Source organism: Alligator mississippiensis, chromosome 2, assembly GCF_030867095.1.
Source record: "Alligator mississippiensis isolate rAllMis1 chromosome 2, rAllMis1, whole genome shotgun sequence".
Taxonomy (NCBI): Eukaryota; Metazoa; Chordata; order Crocodylia; family Alligatoridae; genus Alligator; species Alligator mississippiensis.
In genome coordinates this window covers 253,678,108-253,701,801 of record NC_081825.1, presented here as the reverse complement: position 1 = coordinate 253,701,801, position 23,694 = coordinate 253,678,108, and the positions used below count along the sequence as shown (strand labels likewise).

General features: G+C 44.4%; 1 protein-coding gene and 1 long non-coding RNA gene across 5 annotated transcripts in view; one reads left to right on the top strand and one right to left on the bottom strand.

Annotated features, from left to right (window-relative positions):
• NUBPL (NUBP iron-sulfur cluster assembly factor, mitochondrial) overlaps positions 1–17,236 on the bottom strand; it is a 220,878-nt gene extending 203,642 nt beyond the window's left edge. For 2 of the 4 annotated variants that reach the window (XM_019488770.2, XM_006263019.4), the window contains exons 1-3: positions 17,152–17,236; positions 16,061–16,208; positions 8,416–8,450 (exon numbers count right to left, since the gene is read on the bottom strand). In XM_019488770.2, coding sequence (XP_019344315.1) covers positions 8,416–8,450; positions 16,061–16,208; positions 17,152–17,235 — 267 coding nt within the window. In that variant the 5' untranslated portion in view covers position 17,236. Of the gene's footprint in view, positions 1–8,415; positions 8,451–16,060; positions 16,209–16,910; positions 17,094–17,151 lie in introns of those variants that run through there. The other 2 variants (XM_019488771.2, XM_059723030.1) reach the window with 2 other exon arrangements.
• A 359-nt stretch (positions 17,237–17,595) lies between these two features.
• On the top strand, positions 17,596–21,142 carry LOC109283504 (uncharacterized). The gene is made up of 2 exons (XR_002090673.2): positions 17,596–17,684; positions 18,351–21,142. It is a non-coding gene; the product is annotated as an uncharacterized LOC109283504 (long non-coding RNA).
• Positions 21,143–23,694: the final 2,552 nt, after the last annotated feature.

The following is a 23,694-nucleotide window of genomic DNA, read 5'->3' as shown; positions in this document are numbered from 1 at the left end:
GGCTTTCTGAGCTCTCTGCAACAAAAAGGATGACTGTATTATTGTTCTTGGGAACCAAGAAATATCCAAAAGAAAACTAATACAATCAGTTTCTTAGCGAGCATGCAGGGAACTCAAATGCATTCACTAGTGGAGAACACACCAACTATTACTCATGAACACCTAGAAGGTGCACTGGACAGGTTTGCCCGCACAGGTTTTTCTGTGCCCGCTGTTCGATGAAAGCTGTGAAGAGACGGAAGTGAATGCTGCTGACTCCAAGCACGAGAAGAATTTAATGAAGAAAAGAACTTAGTTTTTACTCAAAAAGTGAGTAAAAACTAAGAGCTGGCATTTCCCCAAGGGGTGCCTTGAGTCTAATACGGTTGAGAACCACTGGTCTAGCATCTGGGGATAATTTTCAAGCAAGTTAACCAATGGCCTTCCTCTGTTTCTTCCATAATTAGCCCTTTTATAGAGCTGTACAAATAATACATCTGCAAATATATACAATGTAATATTTTTAATGAAGTATTCATAAATTATTCACTCAGCTTTATGAAGAACCAAAATCATTATAAAGATCAAACAAAAAATGAAACTAAGCTGTGAAGGAAGAATTATTTTTTTTAAACTACCAGCTTTTTTTAACCAAATAACATTCAAGTTTTGACCAAGGAGAACAGGAATTAATTCTCAACATACTAAATAATTTATTTGTAAGAAATGTGGATGTAGACGTCGTAAAGTAAGAAAGCACTCATTAAAACATATCTGCAATAGTGGGAAAGTGAATATAGGTAGTTACTAGCTTAGTACTGTGTTCTGGATAAACTTTCATTGTTTCTTAAGTTAGTTTCTAAATGAAGATTTTCATTTAGAGGCTTTTCCAGTTCTGTTTATATTCAATATTATTTATAATACTGTCTTAATAGTTGGCCCATCCTTTTTTTCTGCCACTTTGATTTAGCTATTCACTAACTCTTCTCATTTCTTATGCATTACAAGACCATGTTTATTATTTAACTGTGTGGTCATGAAGATGATAAAACAGGGTTTTTTAGGAAGACAGAATTTGTTCATTAACTGGAGCTCCCTCTTCTGGCTGGCTGCCTCTGTAGCAACACAATAAAAATCCCAATGTCCTTAAGAAAGTATTTTGTTTCTCATAAAGGCTACTCCCTAAAGAAAAAAAATTATTATTATTATTAAAGTGGCTCAAAATTTGCTTGTAATCCATTGTACAGTATCCTTAACATGGAATAGGATAGAACAAGCTGATCCTGTAGTCATGTTGATACTGGCCCTGTAGTCATGAGTCCAGACTATACTCCATGCCAAAGTCATTTGCTTAGACTTGCACACTGATTTGTTCCATATGGTTTTCTCCATGGGCTTCTGTCACTCAAGCCACCAAAAAAAGTTGTATCCTATACTGAGAAATGTAAATCTTCTTGGGAAGAAAAGGAAAGGCCAAAGAAAGCTGACTAGAGAGTCTGCCTCATAGCGACAGCATAAGCATACAATCTCCCAACTGGATTTGTGCCATCCTTAGTCACGCACAGCTGGTGTTTGCTCACCAAAATACTCTGTTCATAAACAAGCAATCTCTATTCTATTATTGCTGGCATCTATTAATTCAAGTTGTTTCTGCTATAATAAATTGTCTCTGGCCATGCAGCTTTCATAAATAGTCATCCCAGACTGAATAAATCGTCCTGGCATAAAAACCAAAAATTCCTTTCAGTGCTCCTGGGGGAGTGGAACTGACTGCTGCTACATCAAAGAAACTAAAAGAATCAGCTGTCAAAACTAAGCAAGCAATTAAAAATAGGACACTAGGGTAAAACCCAAGTTATTTCTCAATACAAAAGGAAAAGTTATATACATTAAAATATCTCAGTACAGCTACAACAGCTTGCACAATTCTTAGTACTAATTAACTAAACCATCTGTAACAGGTAACCCAGAGGTGCTACAGTTCTTATGATCTAGCACTGAACCAAAGGATATATGCAAGGCCAGGAAGGCTAGATATAAAAAAATATTTTATATCAGAAATTATCTTTTCATCAGGTATCTAAATGAAACCCTCTGCCTAAATTATTTTCTATGTATAGCGGAAAGCAAAAATATGACAAATAGTCTGGGCACAAGATCCTGATCCATGAATTCCTGAATCCTAAACCCAGTTTTTCTAATGAAACAATATGGCCTAGAGAGAGACTGGGTTTTTGCGCTGCCAGCTATCACTGTCATGTCTGAACATGTACAACATAAAACAACCTAGCAATAATATAACTCCTTGTGGACTTCATAAAATTGCTGGCTCTTAATCCCTTTTTAGATTATAGAAAGTTCTTCTTGGTATAATTTTTTTGCTTTGCTTTGTTTTGTTTTTTATTTAAAAAGGGGGAAAGGTCACTGCTTTTACATTAGGAAGGTTGTTCTGATTATTCTGGAAAAATATTATTTGATAGGAAGGGTTTTCAACATTTTCTGAAAGTGGTCAGACTTAGAATTAAGTCTAATCTCCTCTAAAAATTGGTTCCATAACTAGATTCTCTCAATTAATAATATTCCCCCTCACCCCCACATTAAATGTTTTGTCCACATTTAGTTGCATTGTCCCAAAGAAGCACAGTTTTAAAAGGTTTGCCCAAAGATGTGTTTACCAAAGCAGCTGTGATCTAATCTGTTTTTGGCCTTGATTAGTGGGATTTAGGCCTTAAAATTACCACAGAAACACACAATAGCCATCTTAATATGCTCTTGGTAGACTATCAACATGACACTTTTTTTCTCCTAAAAAACTAAAAAAACCCAACAACAAAGGCTCCCATCTCCGTTATCAATGACAGCTGAGTACAGAAGGCACCCATGACTGCCACAGTTTTTACTACTGTGGTATCTATATGTGCTGTGTGTTCATGCACTTAGATCAGTATATTCCTCCTTCACATTGTTGTAGAAGTATAATGGGTGCTACTCTGATGTAAGTGCTTTGATTCTGGGGTAAAATTAGATCGATCCAAAGAAAGTGCAGATGTTAACAGAGACACAACTGCAATGCCAGGTATTGCCACTCAAGGACAAAACACAAGGCGGCACAGAAAACCAAGCACATTTCACTCATCACAGGAGAGCCATGTGCCCATATTATGAGCAGCTATAAATAATTCTTGCAGAAGACAAGAGCACTGGGGTATATATCATTGCTGCCTCTTGCCTTCTATCACAGGAAGAAGAAAGAGGCCTAAAGAAGCAGTGCAAGGCAAAAATGGAGATAGTGCTGAAAGTCTTCTCCTATATGAAACAGGGGAGCAGAAATTAGTCCCACAGGCAGTTGATGACAGCTCTAATTGGACGACAAGAGGTTCCCAAAGGCTCCAGAGATTCAGCTCAATTGTCCACAAATAGCTGCTGCCCTCACAGCCCCCATCACTTACAGCAGGGGTTGTTAACCACGGGTATGCATACCCCTGGTGGTGCTTGAGAAGGCCCTAGGGGATACGTGTAGGCAGGCAGGGACAGAGTGCTGCCATGCACTATCCTGTGCTGCTGCCACCCGCCCACCTGGCCGTATGTGGGGGATAGGGGAAAGCTCACACGCAGCGGCTGCCACCGCTCTGCATGCAGCTGCATGCCACCCCACTCCCCCACAATCCGTGTCCAACTCCCAGGAGTACACTGATCCAAAAAGGTTGAAAACCCCTGACTTACAGTGATAGTGAACATTGCTGCAAGGGCATTATGGAAATACTCATTCCCCAAAGAAACATGATTCCAGGATCTAAGGACTACATGTGCTACTGTTGATGGGGGGGCTGCATCTACACACACCACTATCACCAGCCATTCTGTCCAACTTTAAAAGTCACACACCATCCTTTCCTGAAGGGCTCATGACCAGTTCATGGCCTGCAGCTAAGCCCTCCTCCTCATTTCCCTTCCTACTCAAAAAAGGATTTTTTTGGAGTGTGGAGCACCCTGTTTCAAAACTATATCACCAAATCTCCACACACTTGGTGGAAATGCCCTGCTAGTGTTGGACATTCTATTTATGATCAAAGCCAACTACACATGTTGGCTTTACACTTTCCCAGTTTCTCAGTTACAAGCATCCTGGGCATCCACAGCACCTGGTTTGTTTTTGCTCATGGTAATTCTACTACCCAGGCGAGATGGACAAACACATCAAATAATAGAGGAAGTGGCACAGAGACATCTCATTCACATCTGCCCCCAAGTCAGTGCACAGGAGTTTAACCCGCAACATTCACCAGCTTAAATTAACAGTTACCAAGTATTGCGGGAAAAGGCTAGCTACCTCAACAGCACTGCAAACCATGTCAATAAAACCTTCAAAAGGAGGGTGGAAAGATTTCTTTAACATGAAGAGCCCTCCACATTCCTACCAGGAGCTGAATACTGGTACATGGCAGAAGCATTGTCCACACTATCATCACAACTAGTAACAGAGTCCATGGCTTTGTGATGAATAATTCTGCATAAGAACCTTCAGCCAAGTCATCTGGCTAACTTGCAATCAGCAGAAATAAAGGCCTTTGACATTTGGCCTCAAGTTCCCAGCATGTACTGGGGCACCTACTCTAGAAGCCATCAGGGATGCTGAGCTTCAAATGATGCTAGTGTAGCAGCTCAGCCAACATGTCAGCTAGTGCATCAGTGCAGCCAAAATAACTACGAACTGTGTGAGCGCTATACCACTATAATAGTGTCAAATATATTTGTGTGTTCACTCCATCACCAGCATGCATCTGTTTATATCCACCCTTAAAACTGGTTACAGCAAGTTTAAACTGCTGCAGAAGTCCTGTATGCACTATTATCACAACCAGTAACAGAACTGAAAGGTGTCCCTCAGTGTTCCTAAGCGAGGGACACGACAAGTCTCTCACTGGGGTTGTAAAGAGGCAGCAGCAAGGCGCCAGACTTCCATGCGTAGACCCTGAGATGGTGCAGAGTCACTTGGAAGAACTGGATGCCTTTAAGTCAGCAGGCCCGGATGAGCTCCGTCCGAGGGTGCTGAAGGCACTGGCCGACATCATTGCAGAGCCACTGGCAGGAATATTCGAACACTCGTGGCACACAGGCCAAGTCCCGGAGGACTGGAAAAGGGCCAACGCGGTCCCCATTTTCAAAAAGGGGAGGAAGGAGGACCCGGGCAACTATAGGCCAGTCAGTCTCACCTCCATCCTTGGCAAAGTCTTTGAAAAAATTATCAAGGCTCACATCTGTGAGAGCCCAGCAGGACAAATTATGCTGAGGGGAAACCAGCACGGGTTCGTGGCAGGCAGATCGTGCCTGACCAATCTAGTCTCTTTTTATGACCAGGTTACGAAATGCCTGGACACAGGAGCAGGGGTGGATGTCGTATACTTAGACTTCAGGAAGGCCTTCGATACGGTATCCCACCCCATACTGGTGAACAAGTTAAGAGGCTGTGACGTGGATGACTACACAGTCCGGTGGGTGGCGAATTGGCTGGAGGGTCGCACCCAGAGAGTCGTGGTAGATGGGTCGGTTTCGACCTGGAAGGGTGTGGGCAGTGGGGTCCCGCAGGGCTCGGTCCTTGGACCAATACTCTTCAATGTCTTCATCAGTGACTTGGACGAGGGAGTGAAGTGTACTCTGTCCAAGTTTGCAGATGACACAAAGCTACAGGGAGATGTGGACATGCCAGAGGGCAAGGAACTTAGCTATAAGTCCTAGTGGACTCCAAGATGAACATGAGTCGGCAGTGTGACGAAGCCATCAAAAAAGCCAATGGCACTTTATCATACATCAGCAGATGCATGACGAATAGGTCCAAGGAGGTGATACTTCCCCTCTATCGGGCGCTGGTCAGACCGCAGTTGGAGTACTGCATGCAATTCTGGGCGCCACACTTTAAGAAGGATGCGGATAACCTGGAGAGGGTTCAGAGAAGGGCCACTCGTATGGTTAAGGGCCTACAGACCAAGCCCTACGAGGAGAGACTAGAGAAACTGGACCTTTTCAGCCTCCGCAAGAGAAGGTTGAGAGGCGACCTTGTGGCTGCCTATAAGTTCATCACGGGGGCACAGAAGGGAATTGGTGAGTATTTATTCACCAAGGCGCCCCCGGGGGTTACAAGAAACAATGGCCACAAGCTAGCAGAGAGCAGATTTAGATTGGACATTAGGAAGAACTTCTTCACAGTTCGAGTGGCCAAGGTCTGGAACGGGCTCCCAAGGGAGGTGGTGCTCTCTCCTACCCTGGGGGTTTTCAAGAGGAGGTTAGATGAGTATCTAGCTGGGGTCATCTAGCCCCAGCACTCTATCTTGCTTATGCAGGGGGTCGGACTCGATGATCTATTGAGGTCCCTTCCGACCCTAACATCTATGAATCTATGGAAGGGAAAATGCTTATTACCAGGAATCCTCGTTTAATCTGTTCAAAAATCCCAAATTCCAACTTTTAAAACCCCAAATTCTCTGATTAAATACTCCAAAATCCATATTTCTCCATGATTAAAATGAAATGCTACCATTTACAGACATAGACATAAACAGGTATAAAACATTATGTTCAACTTATTGATATATTTACAATTTTAAAGCAATTTAGAAGCCTTCTAGTGCCTCTATCATCATAATAAAATACATTCTAAGTACTTATATATTTTGGCATTTGATTTGGATTTTTTTATCGTGGAAAAAAATCAGAGCTCCCCTGCCCCTTTTGTTCATCAGGACATGGGTCCAGCTGTAACTGTCCGCCCTGCTGCTTTGTGGTGCTGAGCAGCCCTGATATGCCAGTGCCCTGCCCATGATGTTGCCCCTCACTCCCAAGCCACAGCACCTCAGCCAAGATGGTGCCCCTTAGTCCCAATCCACAGCCCCCTGGCCCTGCCGGTGCCCCTCACTCCCCACCCACAGCCCCCAGTGTGCGAGAAAAGGAGTGGGTATGTGGGGAAGGGGGAGTGCGAGTGGATGTGGGAGGGCACAGGCAATGCGGCGGGGTGGGGGCACATGCCTTCCAAGATTTCTGTGCCCACAGTGGGGTGCAGGGCTGCAGCCAGGCTGGATCAGCTCCAAAGAAGCCACCTCCACAGTCCAGCAGGCAGGACCCAGTGCATGAGGGAGTGCCATATCGCCATGGGGACCTGCGGCAGCGGCACAGAGTTGTGTCCCCACTGCTACTGGGCAGGCAGAGGATGCCTCACTCCCTCCTGTGCTGGGTCCTGCGCACCAGGCCGCAGTGGCAACTCCTCCAGAACTGGTATGGTCTGGCTGCAGCCCCATGCCCTGCTGTGGGCACAGAAAATTTGTGTGCTCCACCCCATGGTATTCATTGCCCCCCCCCCCGACATGACACATGGCCTGTGGCCCCCCCACTGCATTGCCTGTACCCCCTCAGTCCCAGCCCCCCACAGACTTACTTGGGGGGGAGCTACAGGAGCTGCTCCCCACCACTGCATGACTACCACATATGCATGCGTGAGCACATGCACATGGCTCCCCCTCCATCCTGCTCCCCATAGCCCCAAACAAACAGCCCCTTGCAGGCTGGAACTCGGCCAGCCTGCAAGGGGAAACCTGCAATTTCCCAGGTTTCTCTCCTTTAAAGAAGAAAATCCGTGTTTTTCCACAAAATACAGAAAACCCAGATCCCTGATTACAGAGCAGGGCTGGACCACTAAAGTCAAGGGTCTCCTCCTGCACTACACCATCCCAAACTATAAATTGGAATCTCCTCTGTTTTACAGGACAATTGAGGCAAAAAGTGAGAACGGATGCCTATTTGAAATCTCTGGGTTTATCTTGTGAAATTTGTTTGCACACCAAACAGTATTAATATCACTCTTAAAAGGATGTCATGGCATCCTGATTGAGAATCACTGGTTTATTGTAATAATCTTGCTCATTTTTATTTTTCAAGATGGACACTTCTTAGACCTTGGGAAATATTGAGTATCTTTTTCATCAACCTTTTTTTAAAGCATTTTTGTAATACTAATTTTCCCTTTGAAAAAAAGTAAACCTGCATTACCATGAAAAATGTTTTGAGCAGTAGCCACATACACATAATTTTTCCAATTCCATATCGTGAATTTCCAAATCCATCTCTCACAGGCTCCAACCCCACATCAGTATTCACTCATATGCCCGTGCATCTCCAGCAAAACCATAGTGAAGTCACTGACACTTACAGTGGAATGGGAACACCACTGACAAAGCCAAATGAAGAATCAGAGCTACTGAGTCATTGACTTATTTTATTGCATTAGTACAATAAATGTAAATTCAAGGCTATTAAAAAACATTCTTCCCAGAGAAACTATGTTCATTTCACTTATGACTTCCCCAATAGTAACTGTATTATTTATATAAGTTGAATTAGCTTTATGCTAAATTAGTTTTAATGTTAAACTAATAATTAGTCACCTACCGAGTCATTTGCTGCTAATGCAAGGGCTATGTTTACTGTAAGAAAAAATAAAAAAAAATTAATTGCAGTAAAATGTTATTGGCCAGAAAGTTTAACACAATATGAATGTCTTCAAGAAGGGACATGTAAAATGTCTACATTTAATATAAATATTAAGCATATAATTGTTACCTTGGTATTAACCCTTATGCTTAAGCATCAGCAGCACTAATGTTTCAAAATACCTGGTACTGGACTGGCAAGCTCAAACTGAGAGTACTAATCTTACTTATTTTTGGGTACAGACAGAAGTCAGAACAGGTATAGCTCAAGCTAACAAAGCAGTAAAAAAAAAAAAAAAAGGCTTTAGTTTCTAAAACACTAAACCATACATGTTTTTCAAAGCATTTTATCAAAAGAACACTTTTTTTTATCTTTTAAAAGATCTTTCAGCCTTTTGTTGAAGAATTCAATATCTTTACATTTTTTTTTTTAAAACTATGGCACATTGTGCTAGAAAAAAATACTCCTAATGCAAATATCCTAATCATGCTTTTCATTCATCATCATAACATTTCAATTCACAATCAAGTATTACACTTTTATGGGTAACCTACATCTTTAGAATCAGGCTCATGCCCTTCCTGATTCCTTATGATACATAGAAACACTTGATATTTTCTAAGAGAGAAAGGAATGTTTCTGCTTGATTTTTACATTAGAAATCTAAATCCTAGCTGCTGCTTGGGTAGACATGACAACTAAAGAATTAGCAAAATTTAAGACCAAAAGCTAAAAAATTAAAGATTTTTGCAAGTGTTAGAAGTTTTTAGTTTTTTGTCCACCCTTATATAATTCCAATATCTAAGTTGGGTGAAAGGATTTATTGGTGAATGTTTATAGCTAAGTTCCTCTTCAGTTAAGAAACAACACCTCCAACATGACTTCCAGGAAAATCAACAAAGATTAAACACACCTTTCTCGATAAGTCTAAATTAAAAGTAAGCCTTTAAAAAAAAAAAAAAACCTTTTTTTTTGAGAGAGAGATAGAAATGTTCAATGCTTGCTATACATATTTTACAGCAGCAAAAAAAAAAATGCCAGAAATCCAATTAAAAAGACAAAACTATCACAGCAGATCACCTTTAAAGAAACAAAACCATTAATTTATGCTAATATTACTAAAGGAATAGAATAAAAGAAAAGTCATTTGACAGATATTCCTTACAGCCATTTTGCATTGCCATTTTCATCCAATGTAATTCACCCTGCACAAAGTTCAAAATCTTATCAACCCTGCACTTTTTGTAATATACATATACACACATTAAGGTTTTCATTATTTATATCTTTATTTATATAGACATACATTACACCCTACATTATTTTCTACTGTCTGTATAAAGAGGATTTCAACAAAACTTAAGTTTTTATATCAGCCTTGGAAAAGGACCCTGAACAAATGTTATAACTATCTCCTCCCCAAAGGCCCGATCCCTGCATCTATTCCCTGTTAATAACTCCTAATTAAATCAGTATTAAGTCTGTATATGGCAGGATTTCAGCATGGCAGAATTTCATCAACAGATTGACCCTTCTGACTTCTAAAAATGCATTAATGGAGGTAAGAGAACCGAAGAACTGTTTAAAAGCTAACTGGGATGGATGTATGAGCATCTATTTATTTATCAGTAATTCTAAACAAATGTTGAGTCATTTTAACTCTATAACAATGAGTCAATAATTTTATTTCCCCCCAGTTATAGAGTCAGCAATATATGACCAATACCACAATATACTGATGTTCTTCCACTTTCACAGCTGGGAATCATCTCCTTCAGAATACAGGAAAATGTTCTTTTTACAAGTCCTCTCTTATTAATGGCACTCATACACAGATAAATTTTCTATAGCAGCTCCCATTTTTAAGGTAACTAAAGACAAACAAAATAAAAGTTTGGGGACACTGCAAAAATAAAGTATCTTGTTCAGAAATTCTTAAATGAAAAATGAAACAGGAGGTAGGGAAAATAAATATAAACCGCATAACAGGCAAGTGAAAACAGCATAAGAAACCAGAAACACCAACTATACACACACACCTTTTCTCACAAAGCTACACTTTCTTTCAGTTACAGATAGAACTTGGTTTCCAGAATACACAGATCAGGTGTGGGAATCTGGAAAAAGTAAAAAAGGGACGTTGACTGGCTTCTCCTGTGGTAGGACAGTTGTATGGGAGTGACAAAAGGATGGCCCCATCCAACTGCAATTACAATGGCCAACTAAGAAGTAGTCTTGATAGACTTTTCCAAGACAAATATCCAATTTCCTAAAATGGAAGGACTCATGTTTGGGACTGACGTACAAACATACTAAAAAAATATATATATACTGTTTCTATATTGGTTGCAAAGTAATCATGTGCCTAAACCACTGGTTCTCAACCTTTTTAGATCCACTCCTTGATAGACTTAATGCACCCCTCAGAGAACATAGTGTTCACTCAATTTAAGACTACAGAAAAAATAACAGAGCAATCCTTCTGTTGCGAAGAACTCACAAAGACTACAACAGGTCAAAATAGTTTAAAATACTATAAGAGCACATATAGAAGTGACAATTTTCACCTGATCTGACCACAGAAAGCAGTCTATAGCTATGACCAAATGCAAGCTGCAGACAACTTCAAAAAAATGGTCGATTGGGCGAAAACCTGAACCCTCATTGCATGAGGTGTCAGATTAAGACATGTCAAAACAAAGCATCTTCTTCAACTTCTGTCTACAGTGCCTCCCAGCCTCCAGCTGTTTTCATAATGGGAGGGGGGGGAAAGAGAGAAGAGGGAAATTCTGGTATCAAAAAATAACATGCTGGAAAAAAGCAGCACAGGGCACACATTTGGAGCATGCCCTGAAGCAACTGGAGGCTGGTCCTCCAGAGACACTCTGGCACCTGGCCAGAGCATCTCTATGGCTGCCTTGTGCCCATGCTGGCTTGGCATACTGAGGCAAATAGCAGTGGGGCAAGGCAGCAGCAGCAGCTCACACCCAGGCTCTGTCCCGGGTAAGTAGGGATGTGGGGGTGGAGACGCTGTAGGGGTGGGCAGGAGTGGGGGTAGAAGGACTGTATGGGGTGGGGGGGGCTGCTCAGGAGGGTGGGTTTCCCACCCGCCCACCTGCACAACCACACACCCCACCCCCCTGCAGCAGCCAGCAGTGGCCGTTGGGATGCTCATGGCCCGCTGCAGGCACAGACCCCTGGCAGCGTACAGCACCGCCTTAGACCCAGGGGCTGCACATGGCGCTGGCCTGGTCCGCTGGCGCAGGCCCTCAGGCAGGACCAAGCCACTCTTGCTGTCACCTGGGACCCCTGGCACCACACACAGTGGCCACGCATCCTCAGGCCAAGCCAGGTCCTGCCTGCATGGAGCCAGCCCGGTCCAGCCCATAGGCACGAAGGGCACATGGAGGCAGGAGCGGACCTGGATCAATAGCATGCAGCTTCTACATGTGATGCCGGGAGCCACAGGTGGCAGAAAGAGCCAGCCTGGTTCTCCCTGAGCATGAACAGGCTCTGGGTCTTAGGCAGCGATGTGCCGCCAAGAGGTCTCTGCCAGGAGCAGGCATGAGCGCCCCAACAGCTGCTGCAGCTGCTGCAAGGGGGGGCTGTGCACCATGCAGGGGACCCACCTCTCCTGAGCAGTCCCCCCCACACCCATAAGAATCCACCCACAAACCCTACACCCCCAAACTACCCACACAAACCCCACCACCCACATACCCCACACCACCCCAAACCCCAGCACAAACCCCACACTGCCCCCCACAAACCCTACACTAACCTCTACTCACCCACAACCTCCCCAAACCCACCCACTGCCACACTGCAGCCCTGCCCTGTGCCCACATCAGTGGTTGGACAGGTGGCCCTGGCCTGGGTGGCTCCGGGTCCCAGGAACCACTTGGGCGTGTGATGGGCTGGGGGGAGAGGGGGAGGTGGCAGCAGGGGTGTGTGCAAGAGAGAGGGAGACAGAGAGAGAGAGAGAGAGAGATGGGGGTCAGGGATAGGGGAGCGCTCCGCATAGGACGTTTCCCTTTGATCAGCCTGTGCAGTGGGAGGCTGGACAGGAAGGGAAGGGGCTTGCCCAGCCCAGACCCTGACTTGAGGGGTTCCCAGAAACAGCATGAGGATTGCTGGAGCTTAGGCACAGGCGCAGGGAGCAGAATAGCAAAGGTGGGCACTAAGAGCCACAAAGCACAGGTGGAACAGCTGCAGCTAGACTCATGTCCTGGTGCTGGGACAGAACTGCTACCAGAAGGGAGCTAGTGGGGGCAGGCAAGAGCTGCAGGTCAGGAGTGAGGGGCACTGGTAGGGCTCTGGGTTAAGAGTACAGGCAGGACACAAGCATATCAGTGCTGCTCAGCACCCCACATCCTGGTGAGCGAAGGGAGCAGGAACAGCTCTGATTTTTTTATGATAAAAAACCAAAAGCAAATGCCAAAGTGTATAGATATTTAGAATTCATTTTATGATGATGATAGAGGCAACAGTAAGCTTCCAAATTGCTTTAAAAATTGTAAATAGATCAATAAAACACTGCTCAACTGATCTATGTATAGTGGCATTTCATTTTAATTGTGGAAGAACACAGGTTTTGGGTATATTAGCAAGAGAATTTGGGGGGAGGGGGGGCATTACTCAGAGAATTTGCAATTTTTAAAAAGGGAACACCAGGATCTCTGTTAGTGAGGCAAGTGGCAGGACCCGGGCAGAGGAGCCTGCCCAGGGCCAGCACTGGGGATCCAGATGGATGGCAAACGAGGTGGCTGACCCCCTGGCCATTTGGGACCACAAGGACATGCTTCAACAGTTCAAAGTGGGTCACTACAAAGAGCACATCTTCTGGGCAATAGCTGCTCAGATGACAGAGCAGGGACACCAGAAGATGTGATAGCAGTACTGCCTGAAGGCCAACTGTGAGGCCACGGCCCACTCGCAGCTGGCCCAGAGGTGGAGGCGGCTCTGCTACAGGTCTGGCAGGCTCGCAGCCATGGGACCTCAGCAGGTGGCAGCCAAGGGGACAGATGCTGTTGCAGTTGGCAGCAGGTCACAGCCAGGCAGCAGTCCCCATCGGCAGACTGCTGCAGCGGGTAGACAGTGCAGGGGCCACTCTAGATTAGGGCTGCTTCAGCAGGCCAGCTGGCACAAGCGGGTAGCATCCCCAGATACTAACTGGCCAGGCCACAGAAGCTCCTACGGGCAAGTAGCCCTGAGCTGCTCACTAGGGCAGCTCTTTATACTGCTGGGGCCAGCACAGGCGCTAGCTCCAGCCTCTAGCTCCCCCTGAATGCAGGTCCGAGAAGAGCTGGGCAGGGTCAGTTTTGCCCCAAGTGGCACAACTTGCCCCACACCAAAGTGTAAGTTTAGGCACATGTGCCGAGGCACAAATCTGGCATAAATCTTTGCCACTGCTATTTGAGCTGCTGCAAGCGCACGTGCCTGCATATGTGGACACGCCCTCTAGGCACTTCCAGACAAGCATGCACGTGCAGTCTGCAGCACCACAGATCTGTCTGCAGTGCCACAAACCACATGCACTGCACATGCAGGCATTTGCCACGCTGCTAATTTGCAGCACAGCACGGGGGTTTCTGACACCGAGACATCCTGGTATCAAAAGACCTGTGCCTGAAAAACTGGGGCAGTGCACGTGACAGCAGCATGTGCAGCCCAAAACCAAAGCCCGGCTGGCCAGACCTATGCTCTGGCTACCTACCAGGCTCCGCAAACCAGGATCACCACCACTGGAGCCCCAGGAGGCCCCCAGAGCCCCAGACAAGGCTGCTGGGTGGAACAGCTGCAGCTGGACTCATGTCCTGGTGCAGCTTCCCCTAACCCACCCAGGGCAACTTACTGGACTCCAAAGCATGTATGCAGGGGCATTCTCCAGGAACAATTAGCAACAGCACAAATAAGTGCTGCTGTCAGTTGCCCCCAGTGAACACACATTCCCACTTGTGGGGACACACCCTCTGGCCACGTCCAGATGAGCAGATGTGCAGTAAGTGATGCCGCACACCTATTTGTGGTGCCACGCACCAAACATGCAGGCATTCCCCTCACTGCTACCTTGCAGCACAGGGGAGGGGGGAGGCGGTTTGACCCTGGAGATCCTGGGATCAAAAAACCCCACACCACATGCCAAAAACAAGTGGGGCAGTGCACATGGCAGTAGCGCACACCACCCAAAACCTGGCTGGCTGGCACCACACTGCAGGTTTCAAGTTTTTATATCTGGAGAGAAATGAAATCTAAAATGAAGTAATACAAACAAACTATATTTTAAGATCTAACCACTATGACATCCCAAATATATGTATGTGTTTGTTTCATTGTTATCTGTCAGGTCTTACCATGACATTCCATGCTGGTAATCCAAAATATGAACCAAAAAAAACAAGTGCATATTAATTAGCATTGTGTAGGTCTCTTATTTAAAAACCCATAATCAAAAGACTTCATCGAAATGTGTATAACTTTTTTTAACAGACAGCATTGTTAAGTGTTCTTAACTTGGATTTTGTAGAACAGATTTTTATTAATATTAAGTTTTGTAAATCTATCTAAAGTGTTTTCATATAATAACAAGTGTTTTCAAAGTAGTTTTAATTTCAACTATTTTTTAATGTTATACAAACTACTGCATTGCTTTCAAACCACATGAAACATAATCGTTCTACTCTCCAGAAATCATACAGTTAAAGAAACATAAATTATTGAAAATTAGCAATTTGGACAAATGGGTCAAGGCTGTTTCAGTTACTATAGGTGCTCATGAAGCCCCTTCCCAATTGCTGTAATTTTGCTATAGTTTTGTTTTGGGAAACAGGAATCAGCTAAACAAACAGTGACCATGGTTCTGATCCAGCAAACCTACCCATGTGAAGAGATCCCTGCCCTACCTCTCCTTGCCCCCCTCAAAAAAGTCAATGAGTCTCCACATGCATGCAGGGGTCAGTTTGCAGTAAGCTACTTGTGCAACTGAGACCTAATTTAGCTATTTCTCCTAGACATGATATCTATGAAGATAGATTTCTATACCCAGGTGGAGCTCAACTGATTAAAAGGTCAGGACACATGAACTATACAGGGTACACACCAAAACTGACTACAGAGTACTGGGAAAAACACAGGGAAAACAAACTGAAAAGAAAGATTTGTTTTTTCCTCTAATCTCTTTCTTACTGCAGTAATTAGAGGTGTTACTTGTGTGACAGTAAATTTAAAAATCAAACTTTGTGAACTTTTTGAAGTTAACAGTGGCCTTTTAAAGTCCTGCAGGATACACAGAAGTGAAACTGACCTGTCTTGTTTCACTGTTTTAGGTTAAATGAAATGAAATACAAAATTATGAAGTGGTGAAAAGTAAAATCTTTTCCAAAATCTCTTTAGTTTTACTAATAATGATGTATCTTCAATTATTAATAAAAATAAGGATGCTTATAAACGCACTTTTTGATTTCGAGACTGTCCCTCTACAATAGGTTTTTTGTTTGTTTGTTTTTTTACATACATCTGCCTATAAATACATAGCTTATGTGCCTATTATAAAACTGTAACAGTGCAATAAAAAGTGGGTAACAGACTAAATACAAAATCTCACCTGCTGTTGTTGACTTTCCAACTCCACCTTTACCAGAAGCCAAAACCAGGACCTGCTTAACTCCTTCTATTGGCTTTTGTTTTGGAAGTCCTCGAGACATGATTTGAGCACGCTTTTCTTTCAGGAACTCATCGCTGGTATTTGATGACTTCAAAAGAAAAACAGTGTGTTACAGGCTTACATCAACGTGTGTTACAGCCACAAGCCCTGTGGCCTTTGCAATAAAACATGAAAGAACCTGGATTCCAGGGACTCGGGAGCCACCTATAACTCAAAGGTCTTCCCTCCCCTCCAGCCCTTTCACACAAGGGTAACTAACAAATTCAGGGGTCATTTTCTTATCCACAAAGTTACTCGCATGCATGCATTCAAGATCAGGCCCTGGCTCAAAGATGAATGCACTGGTGTCAGTAAAGTTACACCAGTACAGAACTACTTAAGTGTTATCAACCCCAAACGATCCAACCTCAGCTGCTCAAAAATCATAAGTGGGGCCTCAAAAAGAAAAAACAAAGAAATATCAGACAGGTGTTTTAAAAATCCTAAGACATTAAACATTAGTTTAGGGGGGTCGTTTGTTTGTTTTTTCAGTTTCTATTTTGCGCCCCCCCAGCCCACAACCCTGTGCGATAGGGATTCCCTTCCCTCTCCCAAAAGATAGGAAAGCCTTTCCTTGGAAGGGACCCCAGGAGATCTTAGTCCAACCCCTGCTCAAAGCAAGACCACCCTCAACTCCATCACCCAGGCCTTAAACACCTCCAAGGACGGAGACCCCACCACCACCTCCCTGGGTAGCCTGCTCCAGTGCTTCACCACCCTGCCAGCGAGCAGCATTTCCCTGGTATCCCACCTCAACTTCCCTCGCTGCAACGTGAGGCCGTGGCCGGGCGCGGGGCCGCGCTCTTCTCCCCCAACAATACGGACCCGGCTGTTGCCAGAAGCCCGCGTGTGGCCGGTGGCTCTTCAAGGGGCCGCCCCGGGCTCCTGCGCAGCGGGCGCGCAGGGAGCGAAGGGCCGCCCAGGCTCTGCCTACCACCGCCTCCCTGCGCTGCCGGGCCCTCCCTGCCGCCCCGCCAAGGGCCCTCACTCACCGCGGGGCGGGGGCACCAGCCCGGGCCGCCGCCGAGGAACACGCGAGGCCGCAGCGCCCGGAGCCCGGCGCGAGTAACCGCCATCGCCGCCGCCTCCCGCTGCCGGCGCCTGGCGATGGCGCAGCTAAACCCCGCCCCGGCCCAGGAGAGCGCCCGGGCGGCAGCGGGGAAGGCGTCGTCCGGCCGCGGCGGACTTGGGCCGGGCTGTGCGGGATCCTCAACCTGGCGGGGCCGCGAGAGCCCGCGGGGCGGCAGTGCGCAAGTCCCGCTCGCCGCGTGCGGGTAGAGGCCCGGCCCGGCCCGGCCCCGGCAGCACAAGGCGAAACTGAACCGCGTTTTCCCCGGGCCGACAAGGCTGTGAGCCGCAGTGCCGGACCGCGGTGAAGAAGAGCACGGCCCCGCCGCGCTAAGGGGTCTCACGCAGCTGCGAATTAATGGGGGGCTGGGGACTGCCCCCCCCAAGAAACGAAAACCCCCCTGTAAGACTTGAAAATCATAACAGAGGTCTCCGGTGGGATTGCTTCTTCACATAGGTAGATTTTTTTTTTTTGCTGACCCCCCTCAAGAGTCCAAGTGTAATTTGAACCCTGGTCTCAAGTAGGGTGGCCATCATAGAGGACAGTCCTGTTGTCCTCTGTTCTCTATTGATACGAAACCTGACACCTTTATGTCCTCTGTTTCCCTTCAAGAGAAAATATATCTGGAAGAGAAAAATAGAGGACATAAAGGCATCAGGTTTCGTATCAATAGAGGACAGAGTAGCAGAAAACAGGAATGTGATGGCCCCCCTAGACCTCACTTGATCCCCCTGCACTGATATATGAGGTTGTGAGTGCGCCAGAATGCAGGACTCAGGCCCAAGCATGCAGCTGCAGTCAGGAGGGGCGCAGGGCACCCCAGGAGCGTCTGCTTCTCCACCCATCAGCATGGAGCTATCCTCTATCCTAGATCCCCTCCAGACCGCCTCTGTACTTGCAATGGGCTCCTGCCCCAGGTCGTTCTCACTCTGTTGTGATACAGAATAAGGATAAAAATTTGACCCATATTTCAAGGGGCAACCTCCCTTTTGATACTCAATGCTTGCTCTGCTTAGAAAACTAGTAGCCAGAGTGTTGCTTCGGAATAGTTAATGCGAACAAAACTTAGGATGTGCTGCAGGCAATGTCTGCTTGGTTTTTTGTTTTGTTTTTTTTCATTAGGAAGAAGATCTGTGTGAAAGAGACATCATCCTGTAGCAGCTGCAGTTGAGTTTCCTGCTTTATCCTTTGTAACCTCTGGAGGAGTTAGGACATATTAGACTAGGTAGAAAAAGGATTTTACTGTTATGGCAATTTCTGTGTCCTAGCATAAAGTGGTATAAGTTTGTAGTCATGTTGGTCTAATGACATAGGCTGACAAGGTTCTTTGGGTAAACTCGATATCTTTTATTAGACCAACTAAAATAGTTGGAAAAATTATCTGCAAGCTTTCAGGTACAAACAGCTCTCATCAGGCTGAGGAAATGTCTCCAGTTGGTCTGTGCTCTTCCTGGATGGAACAGAATCCAGGAAGAGCAGAGATGAACTGCAGATGCTTCCTCAGCCTGACAAAGGGTGTTTGTACCCAAAAGCTTGCAAAGAAGAATTTTTCTCAACTATTTAGTTGGTCTAATAAAAGATACCGGATTTACCCACAATCTGTGAAAGGTTATTGGATGGTGACATCCCTTAATAAATTGGGCACATATCTTTCTTGGAGATGCTCTTTATTGCCGTAAAAGGCAAGTTAATCACAAGATACTGGGAATCATGAAAGACCTATGGGATGCCCATATTTCCACAACATGGAATCATAGAGGATACATAGCAGTATAGCAAACTTGACAAGGGGCTCTATGGTCTGGAAAGATTAAGAACCTCCCTTTTAAGTAAAGCCACCAAAATTAACGTGTGATTTTACTGCTATTCTTGAAAGGCTTAATAAAAACTGCAAATCTCTATAAAATTCCACTCCTGGTTTTTCAATAGCTCTATCAAGTGGGACAACACAATGTTTCATTTTCATGCAAATTAAAAAAGGTTTCCTTTAAGGAAGTACAGGAAAATGTTTCAAAGACTCTAAATTTGTAGTCAAATTTGATACAACCATGATTGCAATATAATTGACTTTTTTGGATTAAATTAGATGTCTTACATTTAAAGGTATTCTTCTCTCCACCCTATTCAATTAAGGGCATCCTCCTGTGTCTAGAACAACTCACTGCCAAATTGGTGCTAATTCCGAAGTGAATTAGCACTTGAAAATGGATTACTAAATTGTTGAGTTGATTTATGCTGTATAGGAAATAAGCAACTAAAAAGAGTGTATCATTCTATAAAGATTACATGAACTTTTGAGGCTGATAGAGTCCAATGTTTCTGTTGTAATGTCTTAACCCCTACGTAGCTATATATAGTCCTAATAAGATAATTAACTGGTAACATAGGCCCAGCCCTGAAAACTCACTCGTATGAATAAGTCAATTGAGCCATAATTTAAATTGAAATCACTTTAAAAAGGGTCATATAAAACTTAGCAGCCCCTCCCCCACCCCATGACCGGCACCCTGCGCTGCAGTGTCTCAGCCCGCCTGGGGCTGCCTGTGCCTGCTCAGAACAGCCCTGCACAGGCTGCAAGCAGCCGCAGCAGGGAGCGTGGGCCACAGGGTGGGCAAGGGGCCACTTTTCTCCACGCTCCTTCCCTGCCCTTCCCCCCACACCCCCCTTACCTGAGGTTCTGACCTGGTCCCAGGCCAGAAGCCCTAGCAAGGGCAAGGCCAGGCACGCCCTTGCGGAAGCCCACCAAGCTTCCCCTGAGTCCTACTGCCCCTGGTTCCTGTCATTTTTTACAGGAACCAAAGACAGAGAAATATTAATTGTCTAAATTTTTTAGGGGCCCCACGGGTTGGATACAATGGCCTTGCAGGCCGAATCCAGCCTGCAGGCTGTATTTTGCCCACCCCTGCCATAAACCCAAATCACCTTTGTTTTGAAAAGTAAATATTTGCAGGGGCAATCACTAAAGCATTTAGATCAGCACAGTAGCCATCACAGGGCACAAGGAAATGCAATCTGAAGTAGGCAGGTTGTCAGACCATTTAGACCAGATCAAATATTGGACAATAAGACTGATGTTGTATAAGAATGAACTACTAATAATCTAAACTATGAAAAAGATTGAATTGGGGTTTTTTGCTATATATATTAAAGTGTATTAAACAGTGTTGTGCTTATCTAAGAAGTAGTTCTGGGAAGCACTGTGTTTCAGTCAGGAGCTGTGTCTTTTGGAGTTCCTAGGAAGTGAAGACCCTGCAGCAGTTCCCAACAGGGTGCCCATGGGCACCATGGATAAAACTTAAAAATAATACAAAGTAAAAGGAAGCTGTATTTTGAAGTTGTGGATCTAATGCAATTTTAAGTAATGGATGAGATTATCGGATTGATCTAAATTCTAAACTTTAATATTCGTATTGGCGCCCACTGCTTTTAAATTCAAATGTGCACATAACCATTGGGAACCCCTGCCCTAGGGGATTCTCTCTTAGAGAATAAGTTGTCTGTGTCTACCCATCTGTGTCTAGTCTATTGTATTGGCCAGTAGGAAGGATGTGTTGTACTATTGTTTTCCCTTTGTCCCTTACTGACTTGAACTGTGTCAGTTCTTATGCTCAGGAGAAAACAAGAATTATGGTTGTATCTGGCTGGTTGTGTGTACAGGGAAGGTTTAGTTTAGATCTGATACCTTAATTTCATTTCATTTTTGATGAGTGGCATTAGAAAACATGCATAGTGAATGGGTATGATGCACATGTGAAACCATTGCTTTAACACCTCTCTATCTTAATTGCTAATTACCCAATGACTGCTAAAATTAATCAACAATGAGACATGCATACAGACAAAGAAACTGTAACAAGAAAATATTCCTCAGCACATTTTTTGCCAATTAATAAAACAGCTACATCATTTTGGCATATTTTATCACTATTCCTCTAATTTATTTCATTCAATAGAATGTCTCATTTTAAATACTTGTCTACTGTGCTAAGATATCAACTGTTATTGGCTTCAGCCAACAGAGAAATTTTGTCCAATGTATCTTTGCATAATATATACTATGGTTTCAAATATCTATGAAGAACAAAGAGATGTTTCCTTCTAATTTAGTTCACAGATTTATTTTATTTGAAAAGAAAACATTTTGCTTGTAATGCACTGCTATACTCTGAATAACAGCATATTAACAGGCACAGTACACATAAAACAGAAAATGTAATGATATATTTCTTTTTCTTAGTCTCTCCTGCCAATACCCTGAGTAAAGAAAAGCATATAGAAATTGTTACATGTAATTTAACAGCTGGGACATTTTGCCACACCCTAATGTAAGGGCAGAAGACTTAAATTTCTTTTTAAGAGTCATGCCTTGCAAAATAAGTTTGCACTGCTCCCATATTTTGAACCCAAATTAGTTTATGGATTCTAATTTATTCTTGAGACCTAGGCTCCCCTTATTCATTATAGTTCTCATCAAGCATAAATAGCTGGGAAATTTAATTGAAGTTATAGGCAGAGATTACTGAAAATCAGTCATTAAGTCTCTCAACTTAATATAGCCTATTTTTGCAATAAATGCATCCGGGGCCAGATGCTAATTTTACGGTGGGGTTTCAGTCATATGTGACCTCCTCTGGTATGGCAAATGAAGAGATTTGTTTTGCTGAAAATGTCCTTAAATAACAGGGCCACATACTTTCCTTAGCAATTTACAAAACATTAAAATATTGTTTTCAGAAATGGGACTAACCCTTATCAGGGAAGAGGTTTCCATATTTTATAAAAGGACTGAGGTTTTAGTTTTCATAAAACATTTTTCTTTTCTTTTCCAGATTATTTGGTTTCACTATTATACTAATAGTGGGTTTTTTATTTTCAATTATTATTGTGTCCAAGTATTACATGGTGCATCTGCATGTGTGCTTTACAGCAGAGTTGACTAATTAGCTCCACAGTACCACCTTACGGTGGAGTAATAAAGAGCAACAAAATGCACATGTAGACAGTGACGGGCTGGCTGGGGCACGAATGTGCTAAAGTGCAAGGGCTGCCTCCTGCACAGCTGCACACTTCAGCGCTTATGCCCCAGCCAGCCCTCCACTACCCAACACTGCCACCTGGAGCCTGGGGCTGGCCCCCCAAGCATGCTGCTAGCTCAGGGCTGCCCCGCCCAAACTGCTGCTGTCCTGGGCGCACACGTAAGACACTGCACCTAGGAGCAGCAAACCGCAGTTTGAACTCCAGAGTGTAATGCATCATGTTCATTTCATGTGTAAATGCACCCATAGGCTGTTTGTAGAAGTGCTCACTGTTTTATAAACCATGTTAACCAGGGCGGTTTGATTTAAATCAAGGCAATTTAAATCAAGTTTCCCACTGATACTTCTTCACATATTTCTTAAACAGTGGTGCAAATCTTATCACTAAAACATGTTAATTTACAACTCAGTGCAGCATTGTCCAACATCTGTCCTTAAACTTTTTTTAATTTTCAAATTGTATTAACTCTAACAGACAAGTCATCACAACACTAAACATATGCTGTCCTTAAAACTTCTACAACTATATCTCATCTTCCCTACTCCCACTGCCATTTTTATTCATAAACTGAAACAGAAGTATGAGTTTTCCTGTTTTTTTCAACTCCCAGTCTATTTCTTATCTTTGACTGAATAATACCAGACAATGAAAATATTCTCTCTATGCCTGCAAAGGAAGCTACTGCTGTGAAAAGTTGGCTTAGCAACTGAAGGAACTCTGTTTCAAGGTGCCTGGCTAATGTCCCAGGGGAGGCACAGCCAGGCCCCGGGTCAGTGAGGACCTAGTCAGGGAACTTCTGGTGGGACTAGATGTGTTCAAATCAGCAGGTCCTGAGGATCTCCATCCCAGAGTGCTGAGGGAATTGGCAGAGGTCATTGCAGGACCCCTGGCACAGCTTTACGAGCACTCGTGTTGTTCTGGCGAGGTGCCAGAGGACTGGAAAAGGGCCACTGTAGTCCCCATTTTCAAAAAAGGGAGGAAAGGGGACCCGGGAAGCTATAGGCCCGTTAGTCTTACCTCAGTCCTGGGGAAGCGCTTTGAGAAAATTATCCAGGAGCATATCTGCAAGGGACCAGCAGGGGAGATTATGCTTAGGGGCAATAAACATGGTTCACTAGAGGCAGGTCCTGTCAGACCAACCTGGTTGCCTTCTATGACCAGGTCACAAAAGCCTTGGATGCAGGTGTTGCAGTGGACATAGTCTTTCTGGACTTTAGGAAGGCCTTTGACACGTCTCCCACCCCATTCTCATTAAAAAATTAAGCGACTGTGGTGTCGACACCTACACAGTCAGATGGGTCGCAAATTGGCTTGAGGGCCACACCCAGAGAGTGGTGGTGGAAAAGTCATTTTCAACCTGGGGGGATGTGGGCAGTGGAGTTCCCCCTGGGCTCGGTCCTCGGGCCCGCACTGTTCAACATCTTCATCA